Source organism: Tupaia chinensis, unplaced genomic scaffold (assembly GCF_000334495.1).
Source record: "Tupaia chinensis unplaced genomic scaffold, TupChi_1.0 Scaffold000561_1, whole genome shotgun sequence".
NCBI lineage: Eukaryota > Metazoa > Chordata > Mammalia > Scandentia > Tupaiidae > Tupaia > Tupaia belangeri.
In genome coordinates, this window is record NW_006160074.1 from 4,219,031 (window position 1) to 4,238,187 (window position 19,157).

Consider the following 19,157-nt stretch of genomic DNA (forward strand, 5'->3'; position numbering starts at 1 on the left):
ATGGATGCCAGGGACAATGGGGGAGGAAGATGGGACATAGCAGAGGGTGGGGGATGGGGAATCAGGGATGGCAAGACAAAGGGCAAGGTATGCAGGACGTAAGAATTGGAAAATTATTTGCTGAGAACATGTATGTGGATGTGCTTGACTGAGCCAATGCACAGTGTATTTTGGATGGAAAATTCATCTGTGTGTTGTGATGGTGTAAAGTGAATTAATAAAAAAAAAATTTTGCTATAGGACACACAAGCTTATCAGAGAGAGAGCACAAATGAGAAAGGGAAAGTAAGAAAACAAGTCACCAGGTCCAGGACTTGAACAGTGGTTTACCATGTGGGAGTCCAATGTCCTAGTTACCACACCACCTGCCAGTCCTCTATATGCCATTTTTATATTGATATTAATGCTTCCCTAAAGGCAGTTTCAGATCAGTAAGGTATTAGCTAACTTTCCATAAGGAGAAAAATCTCATATTTTTTGTATTATTAAAACTTAAAAAAGAAAATTCCATGTCTCCAAATGGTTCCAAATGATTTCAGTACTCCTAAATAACACCAAACTCTGGGTTCACCCAATAGCCAGGAATATTCCACTAAGAAATGGACAGAATTATCACTGGTGGAATTCAGTTCAACTAAATTTAGCCCAGCCATACAGTCTGTCTTTGTAGTTTAAAGCCATACAGTCTGTCTTGGAGCTTCAAAGGCGTGTTGTGGAGGTTGTGCCAGGTCTCTGTTCTTAGGAAATCTCTGCTATTCTAGATAATAAAACCAGTTAGTCTGAAAACAGCCTGGAAAACCAGAAGTAAGCAGTTCTATTTCTGTAAAGCAGAGCATTTGGTGCGGCATTTTTATCAACAGCTATGGTCAAATTGGAGGACAACATGACTAACGCCAGTGACCAATGGAGTTTCCGTGTGGCCAGGTACCCAGTACTTTTACACTTTTATTATTTTTTAGAGGCTTTTTGCTATAGGGTGTATGCACTCACCAAAAAGACAGAGACAGAGAGACAGAAAGTGAGAAATCACTCCCCCCTGGGGGAGATGGCTACGCTGCAATCCCTTCTTTCTCCTCTTGGGATCTTGGGCACGCACGCACATGCGCCTGGCATGAGTTTGAGCCACCAGGTCTGGGACTCTAACCATGGGCGACTACATGGAACTACTGTGACATAGCCATTATGCCAACTGCTCGTCCCATCTTGCACTTTTTTTAAAAAAAGAATTATTTTAGTTATCTTTATTTATTTAATTTTAATTTGACCAGAGAGAGACTGAGCAAGAGAGAGGGAAAGTGAAAAAGCAAGATGCCAGGTCCAGGACTTGAACCTCAGTTGGCCATGTGGGAGTCCAGTGCCCTTAACCACCACACCATCTGCTGGTCCCAAAATTCTTCTAGTTTTTGATGATGAATGGAAAAATTACCTATAATGTTTATTCTCAAAGAGCCTCTGTCTATACAGACTTCCTGTACTTAATGTTTCACCAAAAACTTAATTATGCTTTAGGTTTTGCTATAGGGCACATGCGCTTGTCAGAGAGAAACACAAAGAGAGGGAAAATAAGAAATCACCACTCAGGAGGGATGGCCACACTGCAATCCCTTCTTCTCCATTCTCCTTTCAGGATTTTGGTCATGTATACACATGTGCCCAGCGTGATTTTCAAGCTGCTGGGTCTAGGACTCGAACTGCAGAGTCAGCTATTGTGAGATCTGGCACCTTAACCACTATGCACCTATTCACATTTACCACTTTCAAGGTACTGTCATGTCGCCAAAACAGAAAAGGGTAATGGTGCCACCAGACAGTAAGAGAACCTTCACTAGGCCACATGACCCAAAAATCAAGACTTCCCAAGAAAGTGTACACACTTAAAATCCAGTTTGAACCTCAAAATATTACTTCTATTAGTGACTATGCATTTAGTTCATAAACAAAACAGAGTAGTACATCTATTATATTTTCCACAAATCCTTAAATTTTTGTCAACAACTGCTAAATGTAAAGTCAATCTTATCTATCCCGTCCCAATTAAAATGCTATTTTTGGGGACCGGCAGGTGGCATGGTGGTCCCACCCATTTTTATTTTTTAGTTTGCTATAAGGTACTCACTAGCCAAGGGGATAGAGGGTGAGAGGAAGAGGGAGAGGGGAGAGACCAAGATCCAGGGGGAATAGCCATGCCATAATCCCTTCTCCTTCCTTCTCCTCTCAGGATTTTGTGCACACACCCCTGACTGGCTGTTTTTTTTTTTTTTGGAGAGATTTTCACTGTAGGGCGCGTGCGCTTGCCAGACAGACAGAGAGAGACATAGAGACAGAAAGCGAGAAATCCCCCCCCAGGGGGGATGGTCACGCCGCAATCCCTTCTCCTCCATTCTCCTCTCGGGATCTTGGGCACGCACGCACATGCGCCTGGCGTGAGTTTTAAGCCACCGGGTCCGGGACACGAACTGCGGTCGACTACGTGGGAGTCCAGCGACATAGCCATTACGCTAACTGCTGGTTCCCCTGCCTGGCTGTTTTTCATGTCACTGAGTGCAGGACTCAAAGTATGCACCCGGTCACGTGGGATCCAGATGCCTTAACCACCATGTCAATTAGAGGGCCCCAAAAAACACTTTCAAAAACATCTAATTATGGATTCTGATTATTTATTCTCTAAAAATATATCTATCTTTGGGGCTAGCAGGTGGTATAGTGGGTAAGGTGCTGGATTCCCACCTGACTGACTGCAGTCTGAGTCCCAGACCCAATGGCTTACAACTCATATCAGGTACATGTGTGTACGTGCCCCAAATCCCAGGAGAATGGAGAAGGGACTGTGGTGTGACCATCCGTCCTGGGGGGTGATTTCTCACTTTCCCTCTCACTGTCTCCCTGTCTCTCCAGTGAGCACACATGACCTATGGCAAACAAAAACCTGAAAAAGAATGATCATCACACCGAGTGTGCATGTGTACTCTCGTGGACAGAGAAAGGCAGAGAGAGAAATGGTCACTTCTCTCCCTTCTCCTCCACGTCTTCCTCCTGTCATGATTTTGGGCATGCCATGCACACACGTCCGGTGTGTTTCTCAAGCCAATGGGTCTGGCACTTGAACCATACGGTCGGCCATGTGGGATCCAGTTGCCTGAACCACCATACCACCAGCTGGCCAAAGGGGTGCGTTTTTTTTTTTTCGGAGAGGCTTTTGCTATAAGGTGTGTGTGCTCGCCAGAGAGACAGAGAGAGACAGAAAGTGAGAAATCAGCCCCCAGGGGGGATGGCCGTGCTACAATCCCTTCTCCTTCATTCTCCTCTTGGGATCTTGGGCACGCAAGCACACACGCCCGGCGTGAGTTTAAGCCACTGGATCTGGAACGTGAACTGCGGTCGACTACATGGGAGTCCAGCGAAATAGACATTACACTAACTGCTGGTCCCAGGGGTGCTTTTTATAAACCTCCAACATTATCTGGAGCCAAAACAGATATTTTTGTTTTTAATTTGACCAGAGAGAAACAGAGACAGACAGACAGAGAGAGCTAGCAAGCAAGTAAGAAAGCAAGCAAACCACCAGGTCCAGGACTCAAACCACAGTCGGCCATGTGGGAATCCAGTGCCCTTAACCACCACGCCACCTGCTGGCCCCCAGAAACAGATTTTTTATTTTTTTTAAAAAAAGAATTATTTTATCTTTATTTATTTACTTTATTTTAATTTGACCATAGAGGAACAGAGGGTGGGGATAGTGAGAAAGCAAGCTGCCAGGTCCAGGACTTGAGCCATGGTCAGTCATGTAGGAGTCCAGCACCCTTAACCACCATACTACTTGCAGGGTACTGGATTTTTTATTTTTCTTAAAGAGAGATATTTGCTACAGGGTGTGTATGCTTGTCAGAGACAGAAAGAGAGAAATCGCTGTTAAGGAGGAATGGACACTTTGCAATCCCTTCTCCATTCTCCTCCCGGGATTTTGGGCATGCACACACACATGCCCAGAGTGAGATTTAAGCTGCCAGGTTTGGGACTTGAACCATAGTCAACTATGTGGGAGTCCAGAAACGTAACCATTACACCATTTGCTGGTCCCCTTGAGTAATTTTTTTTAAGGTTTATTGACAGAGCATGTGTGCTTGCCAGAGAGAGAGAGACAGAGACAGAGACAGAGACGGAAAGTAAGAAATCACCTGCATGGGTGGGAGGGATGGCCATGACAGAATCCCTTCTCCTCCATTCTCCTCTTGGGATTTTGGGCACACATGTACACATATCCAGCATGATTTTCAAGTCACCGTTCTGGGACTCAAACTGCAGTTGACCATGTAGGAATCTAGTGTCTTAACCATAATACCACATTCTGGTCCCTTTTTGAACAACTTTCAAATGAGGTTTGCCTTTGCCTTCAGCAGTTAATAATGGTTTTGGGACTTGTCCTTTAAGAATATCCTCCCCCACCCTTTATAAAAAAGGGATAATTATTTACTTCATTTAAATTTATTTGTTAATATTATTATTTAATTTGACCAGACAGAGAGGGGGGAAAATGGGAAAGCAAGCTGCCAGGTCCAGGATTCAAACTGTGGTTGGCCATGTGGGAGTCCAGGACCTGAACTACCATGCCATCTGCCAGCCCCAGAGATATCCTTTAGGAACAAAAAGTGCAGTTTTGACTGGGTGCTTTCTAAATACTTAAAATGCTAAGACTGGGACCAGCAGGTGGCATGGTGGTTAAAGCGCTGGACACTCCCACATGGCTGACCATGGTTCAAGTCCTGAACCTGGTGGCTTGCTAACTCACTTTCTCTCTCTCTCTGATCAAATTAAAATAAATGAATGAATAAATAATATTAAAATTAAATAATTAAAATAAAATAAAATAAAATGCTAAGACTTTTAAGATGAGTAAGGTATGGTGTAAGAGAAAGCCATTTGTGAACACCCTATATAAGAGCATGGGAAGATATCCTTCCTTTAAAAAGACTCACGGTGGGAGGAGAGAAGGGACTGCAGTGGGGACTTTCTGCACCATCTGCTCAATTTCTCTGTAAATCAAAAAGAATTCTAAAGATACATTTAAAAAAAAGACACACTGGGATTGTAATACAATCTGTGTTGTCATATGTCATTAGTCACCCAGGTAATGGTAGTGGCTGAGTTTAAAAATAATAATAAAAATATACTAGAGGGATCAGGAGTTGGCATAATGGCTATGTCACTGGACTTCCACACAGTCGACTGTGGCTCGAGTCCTGGACCCGGTGGCTTGGACTCACACCAGGCGTGTGTGTGTGTGTGCATGCTCAAGATCCCAAAAGGATCCCCATCAGTTAGCATAATGGCTATGTTGCTGAACTCCCATGTAGTCAACCTCATTTCAGGCCCCAGACCCGGTGGCTTAAATTCACGCCGGGTGCGTGTGTGTGCGTGCCCAAGATCCCGAGAGGGTAAGGAGGAGAAAGGATTGTGGTGTGGCTATCCCCCCTGGGGGGTGATTTCTTGCTTTCTGTCTCTGTCTTTCTGGTGATCTCACGCACCCTATAGCAAAAACGTCTTAAAAAAAAATATATATATATATACACAAACACACATACATATATATATGTATTAGAAAACTTTCAACCCAGGTTGGCCCTGTTGTCTAGTGGTTAAGGGAGCTGATCCCACATGGCTGACTGTAATTCAAATCCTGACCCAGTGGCTTGAAAAATACACTGAGGACGTGTGTGTGTATTCCAAATCCTGACAGGATAGAGGAATGAAGGAAAGGGAATACAGTATGACTACACCCCATTTTTGGGGTGCTTTCTTCTTCTCCCTCCCTCTGGAGAGTACATATGCCCTCTTGCAATAAAAAAGTGTGAGGGGAAGCCAGCAGGTAGCAGGGTGGTTAAGATGCTGGATTTCCACATGGCTGACTGCAGTTCAAGGTGGGTTGAAAATCATGCCAGGTGTATGTGCTTGTGTGCCCAAATCCCAGGAACAGAATGAAGGAGAAGGGACTGTGGTCTGGTCATCCTCCAGAGGGGTGATTTCTCACTTTCCCTGTCTCTCTAGCAAGTGCACACGACCTATGGCAAAAAACTAAAAAGTAAGTGTAGTGGCATGAGCTGGAGTGACCCTTCTTGCACATGGTTCCGACATGTCACCTGGTCATGCTTTAGCTGGAAGACTTGCTTGGTGCACATTCATGAAGGACTATGGGGAAGAAAAGGATGATTACCTGATTATGCAGTTAGTCAATCAAAAAACAAACTCGTCGGGACCACCAGATGGCGAAATGGTTACGTCGCTGAACTCCCATATAGTCGACCCTACTTGGAGTCCTGGACCCAGTGGCTTCAATCTCGCGCCGAATGCATATGCATGTGTGCCCAAGATCCCGAGAGGAGACTGGAACAGAAGGGATTGCGGCGTGGCCAATCCCCCCAGGGGTGATTTCTTGCTTTCTGTCTCTCTGTCTCTCTGGCGAGTGCATGCACACAATGGCAAAAAGTCTCTCTTAAAAAAAAAAAAAAGAAAGAAAACAAATTCATTAGACAAAGAATTTTAATCATCAGGTAGAAGGATTTACATAGCCTTATTGAACATAATATACACGACATTAAATTCTAGGTAACACATGAACTGTTACCTCTATGTGGAAACACCTGACTCGGAGGAAACCTGGTGTACAACAGTCTAGCCAATCATTTATCCTTGGCAAGCTTGGACACAAGACCTTTTTCCATATAGCATACTCCCAAAATATGTTTAAAATAATGGGACCTTTAAAATGGATTTGCCCCTATTTTAGAGAGATGGTTGGTTAAAATGAAGTGTATCTGTGCTGTAGTTCCATGAGCACACACTTTGGTATAATGAAGATGCACTTTCTATACGTTATGAGAAAATTTCATTGTATGAAAAATAATGGAATTCATGAGGTATGTGTCCTGAGGACATGTGCACAGTGTTAAGAGTGAAGTGTAAGGTCAGTGCGTGATGAATGCATGACTCAGCATACCATGAGCGAGCCCAGTTCCTAAGCACACATCTCTCTCCCTGTTACAAAATGGGTCTACCCCAGCTCTGTGTGCTGTGGCCCAAGTGCACCTATGGGTACGTGTAAACGTGTAAGGAAGGGTACACTGCCATGGTGGGCCGGCTTCTCCTTGCAGCAGGATAGCTGTTCCTATGCCAGCTGGGTTTCATACCTGGGGCTGGCTCTTGGCTGGAGCTGGTACTTCTCTTTGGAGAGCATGATGCTGTTAAGGCTTCCTTCTTCTGTTCAAATAAGATAAAAAAAAGTTCAAGTGGTGGTTAAGGTGTTGGACTCCTATGTAGCTGACTGCAGTTGCTGTCCTGGATCTGGTAGCTTACTTTCTCACTATGCCTCTCTTGGTCTCTCTCTGGTGAATAATAATAATAATAATTATTATTATTATTATAAAATATTAAATAACTCTCTCTTTTTTTTTTTTTTTTTAGATTTTTGTTATAGGGTGCATGTGTTCACCAGAGAGACAGGGACAGAAAGCGAGAAATCACCTCCCAGAGGGGATGGCCATGATGCATCCTGTCTCCATTCTCCTCTTGGGATTTTGGGCATGCCTGTACACGTGCCCTGTGTGAGTTTCAAGCCACCAAGTTTGGAACTTGAATCGCAGTCAACTATGTGGGAGTCTAGCACCGTAACCATTATGCCATCTGCTGGTCCCCAAATTAAATAATTCTTTATAAAATAGTTCAAGTTATTTTGTGCTATTATTACCTAAGTTATAGTTAGGGCTGGGGTAGGACTTACAAGAAGTTAGTGAAAAATGTTTGGATTTCCTCCCCAAATACCAAAGTAATTGCCACTGTTACAGGGAAGAGGAGAATGGAGCATTCATCTCAGTTCCTCAGAAAGACAAATCCATGAGTCCTTGGGCAACAGGAAGTGGAGGGACTGCGTTTGCTTAGCTGTCCAGAAACATTACACAAAAGAGAAGAACGTGATAGATGAAGGTGGGAATCTCCTCCCGTTTTTTTGTTTCCTTTTTTTTAAATAATTATTTTATTTAACTTTATTGTTTTTAATTTGATCAAAGAGGGACAGAGAGAGAGAGAGAGAGAAAGAGAGAGGGAGGGAAAGAGAGACAAGTCCCCAGGTCTGGGACTAGAATCATGGTTGGCCATGTGAGAGTCTAGTGCCTTTAACCACCACGCCACCTGCTGGCCTCATCTGCCTTTCTTCAATAGTTTATCTCATTGTTACTGAAGTTCAAAGCCCACATCCCTGTTAGAGAAATATTACACTAGAAATTTTAAGGAAATGGGGGCTAGCAGGTGGCGTGGTTGTTAAGAGTACTGGACTCCCACATGGCCCACCACGGTTCGAGTCCTAGACCTGGTGGCTTGCTTTCTCACTTCCTCTCTCTCTCTCTCACTCTGTCCCTCTTTGGTCAATTAAAATAAGTAAATAAACAAATAAAGTTAAATAAAATCATTCTTTTTAAACAACAAAAGAAGAAATTTTAAGGAAATGAAGCAAATAGAAAGGGCTGGATGGTATTCATCCACTATATTTGATTTAATTGAATCCATGGTTGCACATTACAGTCTAATAGCAGGTTTCAGTTCTAGGATATGGTTTCAGCTACCCGTAGCCTCTGTGCAACAAATGTTGAATGAAGAAAGAGGACAAATTCATCATTTATTAGTCAGTCAAGATGGAAAGCCTTTTATCTGACTTTATTTTTTAATATTTTCTTTTTTGGAGAGGTTTTTCACTATAGGGCGCATGTGCTTGCCAGAGAGACAGAGAGAGACAGAGAGACAGAAAGCGAGAAATCACCCCCTGGGGGGATAGCCACTCCGCAATCCCTTCTCCTCCGTTCTCCTCTTGGGATCTTGGGCACGCACTCACACAGGCCTGGCATGAGTTTAAGCCACCGGGTCTGAGACTTGAACCGTGGTCGACTACATGGGAGTTTAGCGACATAGCCATTAGGCTAACAGCTGGTCCCTTACCTGACTTTATTTAAACCTCTCTTGAGTCAGCAAATGGTGTGGGAGTTAAGGCACTAGATCCCACATGACAGACTGCATGGTTTAAGTTTGAATGTGGCAGCTTGAAAATCACTCTGGGTGCATGTGCATGCATGCCCAGAGGACAGAATGGAGAAGAACGGACTGTGGTATGCCCTTCTTCCCTGGGGGCTGATTTTCTCTTTCTGTCTGTCTCTGGCGAGTGCATACGCTCTATAGCAAAACTAAACTGAAAAACAAAAACAAAAACAAAAACTCTATTTTTCATTGTTCTCCAATTTCTATCACCCTAAGCTAATCTGACTCTGTCTTACCACCCCTTTGAGAGGGTTTTGTCAAAAATCCTTTAAGGGGAACCAGCAGTTAGCGTAAAGGCTATGTCGCTGGACTCCCACGTAGTCGACTGCGGTTCATGTCCCAGACCCGGTGGCTTAAAACTCACGCTGGGCGCGTGTGCGTGCGTGCCCAAGATCCCAAGAGGAGAATGGAGGAGAAGGGACTGCGGCGTGACCATCCCCTCTGGGGGGTGATTTCTCGCTTTCTGTCTCTCTGTCTGTCTGGCGAGCGCACGCACCCTACAGCGAAAACCTTTCCAAAAAAAAAAATCCTTTAAGGACCCTATACATAAGAGGTCCTCCAGAAGATGGATAGGTAAATCAGAACATCAACTCCAGAATTCCAAGTGACAGACCTGGGCAGACAGAAGGGTTTCACCTGGGAAGAACTGTCCATTCTCCACCTCATACACTTAAGTTAAGGCAGTGATTCTCAACCTCTGTTCCACCCAGAAAATGTGGGCGACACCCAACCAGAGGGGTGCCCAGTGCTATTTTTTAAAGAGAGATTTTTGCTATAGGGTGCATGTGCTCACTGGAGAGACAGAGACAAAGAGACAGAAAGTGAGAAGTCACTCCCAACGGACATGGCCATGCCGCAATTGCTTTTCTTCCATTCTCCTCTTGGGATTTTGGGCACACATGCATACATGCCTGGTGTGAGTCTCTCCTTTTTTTTCAGGATTATTTTATTTAACTTTATTTATTATTAATTTTTAATTTGATCAGAGAGAGAGGGAAAGCAAGAAAGCAAGCTACCAGGTACAGGACTTGAACTGCAGTTGGTCATGTGGGAGTCCAGAGCCTCTAACTGCTAAGCCACCTGCAAGCCCTGAATTTTTTATTTTTTTAAAAGAATTATTTAATTTTATTTTATTCGTTTTATTTATTTATTTTAATTTGACTAGAGAGGGACAGAGTGAGAGAAAGAGAAAGAGAGAGAGAGAGAGAAAGTGAGAGAGCAAGCCACCAGGTCCAGGACTTGAGCCATGGCTGGCCATGTGGGAGTCCAGTGCCCTTAACCACCACTCCACCTGCTGGTCCCCCCAGCATGGTTTTTAAGACACCAGGTCTGAGACTTGAACTGCAGTCAACTCTGTGGGAGCCCAGTGATGTAACCATTATGTCATCTGCTGTTTCCACAGAGCCTTTTTTTTTTTTTAAAGTTTATTTCTTCCATGAGAGAGACAAAGAGAGAAACAGCACTGCCAGTAGGGCCTGGCATTGATCCACCCCAGCTTTAGCCAGCCTAGATTGTGGGCAGGCATGCTCCTGTGTGGTCTCTGCATGCAGATCCAGAACCTTCCTATGTGCACCAGACCCGCAGAACCACCACCGCACCGTCTGGCACCGCCAAGGCTATTTGAAATGTCACCTTACTAGCTGTTTCTCCACTTCTTTTCCTCTCTCTCAACATGCAAAAGGCAAATGAGTGAGGAAAAAAGCTACCATAGAGTAAGTAGGAATTCACTCTTATTTTTGTTTGTTGCCTTTTGTTTTAATTTTGCTATAGGGCACATGTGTTTACTAGAGAGAGAGAGAGAGACAGAGAGAAAGTGAGAAAGTAACCCCTGGGGGAATGGCCACACTGCAATCCCTTCACACACGCACACAGCATTTTTCAAGTTGCCAGGTTAAATCACACTGTCAGCCATGTCAGGTCCAGTACCTTAACCTCCACCTGTTGCCCCCAAGTTGATTCTTTAAAACAAATCAAGGCCAGCAGGTGGCATGGTGGTTAGGGTACTGGACTCCCACATGGCTGACTACAGTTTGAGTCCCAGACCTGACAGTTTGCTGTCTTACCTTCCCTTTCTCTGTCTCTCTCACAGAAGAAATAACTAAAAAAAAAGTGCTGCAGAATCAGCAGATGGTGTAATGGTTATGTCACTGGACACCCATGCAGTTGACTGTAGCTTGAGTCCCAGACCCAGTGAATTAAAGCTCACGCCAGGCTCATGTGTGTGCATGCCGAAGATCCCAAGAGGAGAATGGAGGAGATGGAACTGAGGTATGGTCATCCCCCTGGGGGATGATTTCTTGCTTTCTGTCTCTCTCTGACTCTCTGGTGTATGTCCAATAACAAAAATCTCTCTAAAAAATAAAATAATAATAGGGACCAACAGTTAGTGTAATGGCTATGTCACTGGACTCCCATGTAGTCAATCGCGGTTCGAGTCCTGGACCCAGTGGCTTAAACTCACGCTGAGTGCGTGTGCGTGTGTGCCCAGGATTCTGAGAGGAGAATAGAGAAGAAAGGATTTTGGCATGGTCATCCCCTGGAGGGTGATTTCTTGCTTTCTGTCTCTCTCTGTCTTTCTGGCGAGCGCACGTGCCCTATAGCAAAAACCTCTCCAAAAATAAAATAAAATAAGTAAATAAAATAATAATAGATAACATTAAATAAATAATTCTTTAAAAAGACCCCAGTGGGGCCGACAGGTGGCGTGGTGTTTGGGATGCTGGACTCCCACATGGCTGACCACGGTTAAAATCCTGAACCTGGTGGCTTGCTTTCTCACTCTTTCTCTCTGTTGGTCTATCTTGGGTCAAAATTGAAGAATAATGATAACTAAAAAACAAACAAACAAAACCTCTAGCAAATCATTCACAAACCTTAGTACTGAGTAATCAGTGGTAACACTAGGTCTGAGGGACACTACACAACTGATAGCAACACCATGTGTTGACACACATGACTGTTGAGAATTGCAGCATTATTAACTATCACCATTGTACCTGATGCATTCACTGCCAAATAAAATAAATTGTTGAAATAAAATTCTCGATGGGGCCCAGCCATGGTGGTACAGGTGGCATTGGGCATGCTCTTCAGTGCCTGAAGCCACATGGCTGACTGTGGGTTTGGATCCTGAATCGATCTGAAACACAGGGCAGTGTGAACACTCAAATCATGACTGGCTGCAGGGCCAGGGGAAAGGAATCCCCTCACTCTCTCTCTCATGAAAGAAATAAAACAAATAAACTTAAAAATATATTCTTTATTTTTTTTTTGGAGAGATTTTCACTGTAGGGTGCGTGCACTTGCCAGACAGACAGAGAGAGACATAGAGACAGAAAGCGAGAAATCACCCCCCAGGGGGGATGGTCACGCTGCAATCCCTTCTCCTCCATTCTCCTCTCGGGATCTTGGGCACGCACGCACACGCGCCCGGTGTGAGTTTTAAGCCACCGGGTCTGGGACACGAACCGCGGTCGACTACGTGGGAGTCCAGCGACATAGCCATTACGCTAACTGCTGGTTCCCAAAAAATATACTCTTAAGCCAGCCAGGGCATGGTGGTTAAGGTGGCTGAATCCTACAGGGATGACTTTGAGGTTAATGTTCTGTTGGCTTGAAAAACACACCAGGCACATGTGCCTAAAATCCTGACAGGAAAATGGAGAAGGGATTGTGCCATGGCAATCCCCTCTGGGGGGTAACTTCTCTCTTCCCTGCCTTTCTCTCCTTCTCTCTGGCTAGCAGATGTGCTCTACAGCAAATTTAAAAAAAAAAATCTCCATGGACAGTTTTTAGCTCTCGGTGAGCTTCCTCTGGTCCTGTAGTACCTGTGGACCAAGCTCCATGGTGACCACGTGGTTTGCAGCCTGAGGGTTCAAACTCCTTCATCTGAGCAAAGCAGACCAGAAAAGGCAAAACTGTGGATTTCAATCACCACCCCACCAAATCACATAACATGCACGGGGTCTTAAAAACTTCATGGAAAATGTATATTGTGAAAAAACTATGTATGAATTTAAAAGCCTTTCTGTACCAAAATAAACTAAAAAAATTACATACACACATACACACACATGCACACACATATGTATATATTTTTAAAGGTTTTTACCAAAGGCTGCATGTACTCGCTGAAGAGAGAGAGAGAGTGAAAGGAAAAGTGAGAAATCACACCTCAGGGAGGACAGCCATGCTGCAATCCCTTTTCCACTCTCCTCTTCGGACTTTGGGTACTCATGCACATGTGCCAATGTGATTTTCAAGCCACCAGGTCTGAGACTCAAACTGTAGTCAGCCACGTGGGAGTCCAGCACTTTAGCCACCATGCCACCTGCTGGTCTCATAAACCCACATTTCAATTCTAATTTTCCACACGTTTTTTGAAATTCCTAGTACTTGAAAACTAATTAAAATTAGTAGCTGGAGTAATTAAACTTATCAAAATACATGCATGCAAAGTAGGTGACATACCTGCATTCTCTCTTTCTTAGTTAGAATCAATGTGGACATTGATGGGTCCAGGGAGGTACCATTGTCCCTTCCATTTAACTGCATCTAAAATAAATGAACATATTTATTTTAAATCTCACTATATTTTCCATTTGTACAAGTGTAATTATACTGGATATTCATTATTTATGTGCTTTCATTCATATATGTTGATTTGTTACAATAGTTTAACAAAAAGAGAAGCAAAACACAAACTAAACAATTCAAAGAAAAGAAAGAAAAAGGGGCAGTTGGGTCCCACATGGCTGATGGTACAGTTTGAGTCCCTGACTTTGTGACTTAAAAAAATATGCCAGGCACCTGTGTGTATTTGCCTGAAATCCCAAGTGGAGAAAGGAAGAGAAGTAATCGCAATGTGGTCATCACCCCCTGAAGGGTGATTTCTAACCCCCCGCTCCCCTGGACAGCACAGGTACCCTATACTTAATTAAAAAAAAAAAAAAAAAAAAAGAAGGAAAGGGGACTACTGAATCCCTTTGCTGCTTGCCTACCATATGCCAAGTATTTGACAGTTTTGCATCTAAGTCTCATAACGATCTTATGATGCAGATATTATTACCCCAATATTTCAGATGCAGAGCTGAGTCCCAAGGATGTTAAATAACTCATGGAATATTAAATAGTGAGACTTGGGGCCAGCAGATGGTGGTTACATCACTGGAATCCTACATGGTGACTGTGGCTTGAGTCCTGTACTCAGTGGCTTAAAACTCACACTAGGGGGAACCAGCAGTTAGCGTAATGGCTATGTCGCTGGACTCCCACATAGTCGACCGCGGTTCGTGTCCCGGACCCGGTGGCTTAAAACTCACGCCGGGCGCGTGTGCGTGCGTGCCCAAGATCCCGAGAGGAGAATGGAGGAGAAGGGATTGCGGCGTGACCATCCCCCCTGGGGGGTGATTTCTCGCTTTCTGTCTCTATGTCTCTCTCTCTCTGTCTGTCTGGCGAGCGCACGCGCCCTACAATGAAAATCTCTCAAAAAAAAAAAAAAACAAAAAAGTGCCCAAGATCCCGAGAAGAGAATGGAGGAGAAGGAATAGAAGCATAGCCATCCCCCTGAGGGGTGATTTCTCACTTTCCCTCTCACTGTGTCTGTCTCTGTCTCTCTCCAGCAAGCGCCATAAAGGCAAAACCTCTAAAAAAGAAAAAAAGGCTTGTGTTCTTAGGGACCAGCAGTTGGCATGGTGGTTAAGGTGCTGGATTCCCATATAGCTGTGGGTCAAGCTCTGGACCCAAAGGCTTGAAATCTTATACCAGGGGGCCAGCAGGTGGCATGGTTGTTAAGGTGGTGGACTCTAACATGGCCGATCACGGTTCGTGTCTTGGACCTGGAGGCTTGCTGTTCACTTTCTCTCTGGTCAAATTAAAAATGAATGAATGAATAAATAAAAATGATTCAATCTTAAAAAAACAAAAGAGAAAATCTTATGCCAGGCACATGTGCATATATGTCCAAAATCCCAAGAGGAGAAAAGAGGAGAGGGGATTGCAGTGTGGCTATCCCCTGGGGGGTGATTTTTCACTTTCCCTCTCTCTCCAGTGAGTGTACGTGCCCTATGGCAAAATAATAAAAAAAAAAAAAACACAAAAAAAGCCTTGTGTTCTTGTTACTGTTACACCAGATACTAAATGGTGCTCAGTATAGAACAGGGACAGCTGTGGCCTGTGGGGTAGTGCAGTGAGATCTCACTGTAGCACTGTTAATCACAGGGTAGCACTCCACATGGGGGACTATTGTCTAAGAATTAACCATTATTTTACCAAAAAAATCTTTTCTTTATAGAGATTTTTCCTATAGGGCACATGTGCTTGCCAGAAAGACAAGAGAGAAACAGAGACATAGAAAGCAAGAAATCACTCGCCCAGCGGGGATGGCCACACTGCAATCCCTTCTCCTCCATTCTCTTCTCGGGATCTTTGGCGTGCATGCACACGCACCTGGTGTGAGTTTAAGCCACTGGGTCCAGGACTTAAACTGCGGTCAACTGCATGGGAGTCCAGTGACATAACTGTTACACCATCTGCTGGTCCCCCCAATTTTTCTTCATAAATGATAGAACATGTGTGAATGCATGTAAAAGTGAGAGAAAATAAGAGGGCAAGAGAGATGAGTATCCTCCACAAGATGTGGTCACACCATGATACCCTTCCTCCAGTCCTCTAACCCTTCAGATTTTAGGCACTCATGTGAGTGTCTGGTGTATTTCAGTCTGACTGGACTGGGCACTCAAACCATGGTGGCCATGTGGGAATCTGGTTTCTCTTGAGCAGAGCATCACAACTGCCCCACAGAGGGGCCCTCCAAAACCCATTTTTATACAAAAAAGAATCAAGGGGCCAGCCTGTGGCATAGTGGTTAAGGCTACTGGATCCCACATGGCCAACTGTGTAGTTCGAGTCCCAGAATTGGCAGCCTGAAAAACATGCCAAGCACATGTGCATGTGTGCCCAAAATCCCAACAGGAGGGAAAAATGGAGAAAGGACTGCAGAATGCCATCCCCCAGGGGGACTACTAGGTGAGTGCATGCATCCTTGCAAATTAAAAAAAAAATGATTCAAGGATTTTATAGCCACAAAACTCTTACTGCAATAAAAGTTGATCAGGAGCTTTGAATTACATCCACATTCTATTTATGATACAGTTTCCTGGTTATCTGTTAAAATCCTCAATAAACTCTAAGGTCTTCGAGGCAGCAATAACTTGTTCAGTACTGAATTTCTAGAATCCAGTAGAGGGCCTGACATGTAGGAGGAACGCAATGAAACCCATCGATGCAGGATGGACAGATGGATGAATGAATGACTGGATAATAAAGCAGCCTGTTCTTTTTTTTTTTAAGAGTTTTTTACTTTAGGGTGCATACGCTTATCAGAGGGGGACAGACAATGAGAGAGGGAAAGTGAGAAATGACCCCCGGGGTGATTCTCCTCCTGGGGTCTTGGGCATGCATGCACATGTACCCAATGTAATTTTCAAGCCACTGGGTCTGGGACTTGAACTGTGGTCGGCCCCGTGGGAGTCCAGTGACAACTACTACACCATCTGCTGGCCGCAAAGCAGCCTATTCTAACATTCTTGGTGTAAAATCACAAATCATCAGTATTTGAGGTCCACCCTAAGTGGTGTCTAACCCAACATCATGTCAGTATCTCCCATTCTATGGTCCCTTGCTCCCAGAGATCTGACAGCTAAGGGTGATGTGAATAGTTCCTGCCTTCACCTTATAGGATAGACATGCTAATTGGAGAACTCAGAATCTGTGTGACAAAGAGTTAAACAAAAATATTACCTCTTTCAACCTTGGTTTTACATTATTTATTGTCGAAGTAGAATTCTCTGAGTTTTTTAAAAAAGTACGCTGCTTTTGCAGTACAGAAGTAAATCTTGCCCTTTCCTAGAAGGGATAAATGAAGAGAGAACTTTTTTCAGTTGATCCGTTCATAATTGACCCAGACCACCAAACAGCAAATCTCCCACTTATGAAAACATTTCCATTTTCATAAAGGAGGTATGGGGTAGGTGTGGCAGATTGGAGAAGCATTGAGAAGGAGCGACCTGGAGCCAGGCCCAATTGATCCCTCAGCCACAAAGCCACTCTGGACTAGCTCTAGGAACCACTTCCCATTCTACTCTTATGGAAACGTTCAAGTGTAGGAGAGGATGGAGGGCTTGGGGAAACCTGCTCAGAGATGTCCAGAGGGTCCCTATGAGGGCTGGGACCTCAAAATACAGTTTCCTCCATCTCAGTCCCACCCCATTTCTGGTTTAGAGTAATCTTCAATCCCTTTTTGGGCTCCCCTCTATGGAATACTCTGTAACCAGACAGCAGAAGTGAGCAGCAAGCTTTCTTACCGGGGCCTCTTCTGTTAACTTTAACTCTCGTATCAAATTATTTTTCTGGTACTGCTCATTTCGCTGTTTCCTAGTCTTAAGTGGCTTCTTTTTTTTTTTCTTTGACATCTTCTTCTTTTGATTCAACTATTCCAGAAAACACAGAGAAATTGTTCAGTGGAGATTCTGGACTATGTCCAACCACATGTGGGGCTCTTTTCAGACAAGGTCAAGACACAGTGGGAAACCCCACAGGTGGCCTGTATGGTGCTGGTCTAAAGGATGAACAAACAGCTTGTTAACCTCCTTACCCACGGTTAGAGATGCACAGCCAAAATGGCACCCATAACCCGAATCTGGTGTGGGCGGTCCTGCTCATTAGATGAGTGGTTGAAAGATTCAGTTTTGTCATTATCATAGGCAGCTTTAATAATTCAGCAAGAGGGTTACAAAAGGTGAAATGCGAGACTGCAGGGCGGGGTGGCAGATTGAGATACTCTCGCTGTACTTTTTGCAGATCTTACGACAGAAAATTCTACCATATTATCTAGTAGTGTCTTTTTTTTTTTTTTTTTTTAGGTTTTTGCCATAGGGCACATACACTCACTGGAGAGATAGAGAGACAGAGAGAGAGAGACGACAAAAGGAAAAGTGAGGGGATCAGCAGTTGGTGTAATGGCTATGTCGCTGAACTCCCATGAAGTTGACCGTGGTTCGAGTCCCGGACCCAGTGGCTTAAACTCACGCTGGGTGCATGTGCGTGTGTGCCCAAGGTCCCAAGAGGAGAATGAAGGAGAAGGGATTGCAGTGTGGCCATCCCCCCAGGGGGTGATTTCTCACTTTCTGTCTCTCTATCTCTCTCAGTCTTTCTGGCGAGTGCACGCCCCTATAGCAAAAACCTCTCCAAAAAAAAGAAAAAGAGGAAAAGGGAGAAATCATCCCCCAAAGGGGAATGGCCATGCCATAATCTCTTTTCCTCCATTCCTTTCTGGGGATTTTGAGCATGCATGTGTGCACACATGCCCGGTGTGATTCTTAAGCTGCCAGATTTGGTACGTCAACTGTGGTCAGCTATGTGGGAGTCCAAGACCTTAACCACCATGCCACCTGCTGGTCCCAGTAGTAATATAAAGAATTATTTTATTTAACTTTATTTCTTTATTTTAATTTGACCAGGAAAAGATAGAGTGAGCGAGCGAGCGAGCAAGAGAGAGAGAGAGTGAAAAAGCAAGCTGCCAGGTCTGGACTTGAACCGTGGTCAGCCATGCAGGAGTCCAGCATCCTTAACCACCATGCCACCTGCCGGCCCCACATGATTTTTTTTAATAAGGGTGTTAAAAATAATTATTTAACATTATTTATTATTATTATTATTATTATTATTTTCCAGTTTGACCAGAGAGAAAGAGAAAGGGAAAGTGAGAAAGCAAGCCAACAGGTCTGAGATTTGAGCAGTGGTTGGCCATGTAGGAGTCCAGCATCTTTAACCACCATGCCACCTGCTGGCCTCAGTGTCATGATTTTTTAAAGGTTGCTGCTTCCTGGGTATAAGAGACAATGTGACCTCACCTCATCTGCTATGCTCTGTAGGTGAACAGGGAGACCATCTGAGAGGGAGCTGTCAGAACCACTGGTGCTATTTCCAAAAGGAAAGAGGGAAATAACTGTTAGTACATCTAGTAGAAATCACATTTACCAGACCAGCCACATGGGGTTAGGATATCTAGTCTGCTATATGCA

At 44.2% G+C, this 19,157-nt stretch overlaps 1 protein-coding gene across 4 annotated transcripts in view; it reads right to left on the minus strand.

The window, feature by feature from the left end:
* Positions 1-6,543: 6,543 nt before the first annotated feature.
* The window catches only part of AGBL2 (AGBL carboxypeptidase 2), a 72,993-nt gene continuing 60,379 nt past the window's right edge, over positions 6,544-19,157 (minus strand). For all 4 annotated transcript variants that reach the window (XM_006157836.3, XM_006157835.3, XM_006157837.3 and 1 more), the window contains 4 exons: positions 17,439-17,564; positions 16,876-16,980; positions 13,546-13,629; positions 6,544-7,251 (listed from right to left, as the gene is read on the minus strand). In XM_006157836.3, coding sequence (XP_006157898.1) covers positions 7,081-7,251; positions 13,546-13,629; positions 16,876-16,980; positions 17,439-17,564 — 486 coding nt within the window. In that variant the 3' untranslated portion in view covers positions 6,544-7,080. The remainder of the gene's footprint in view (positions 7,252-13,545; positions 13,630-16,875; positions 16,981-17,438; positions 17,565-19,157) is intronic.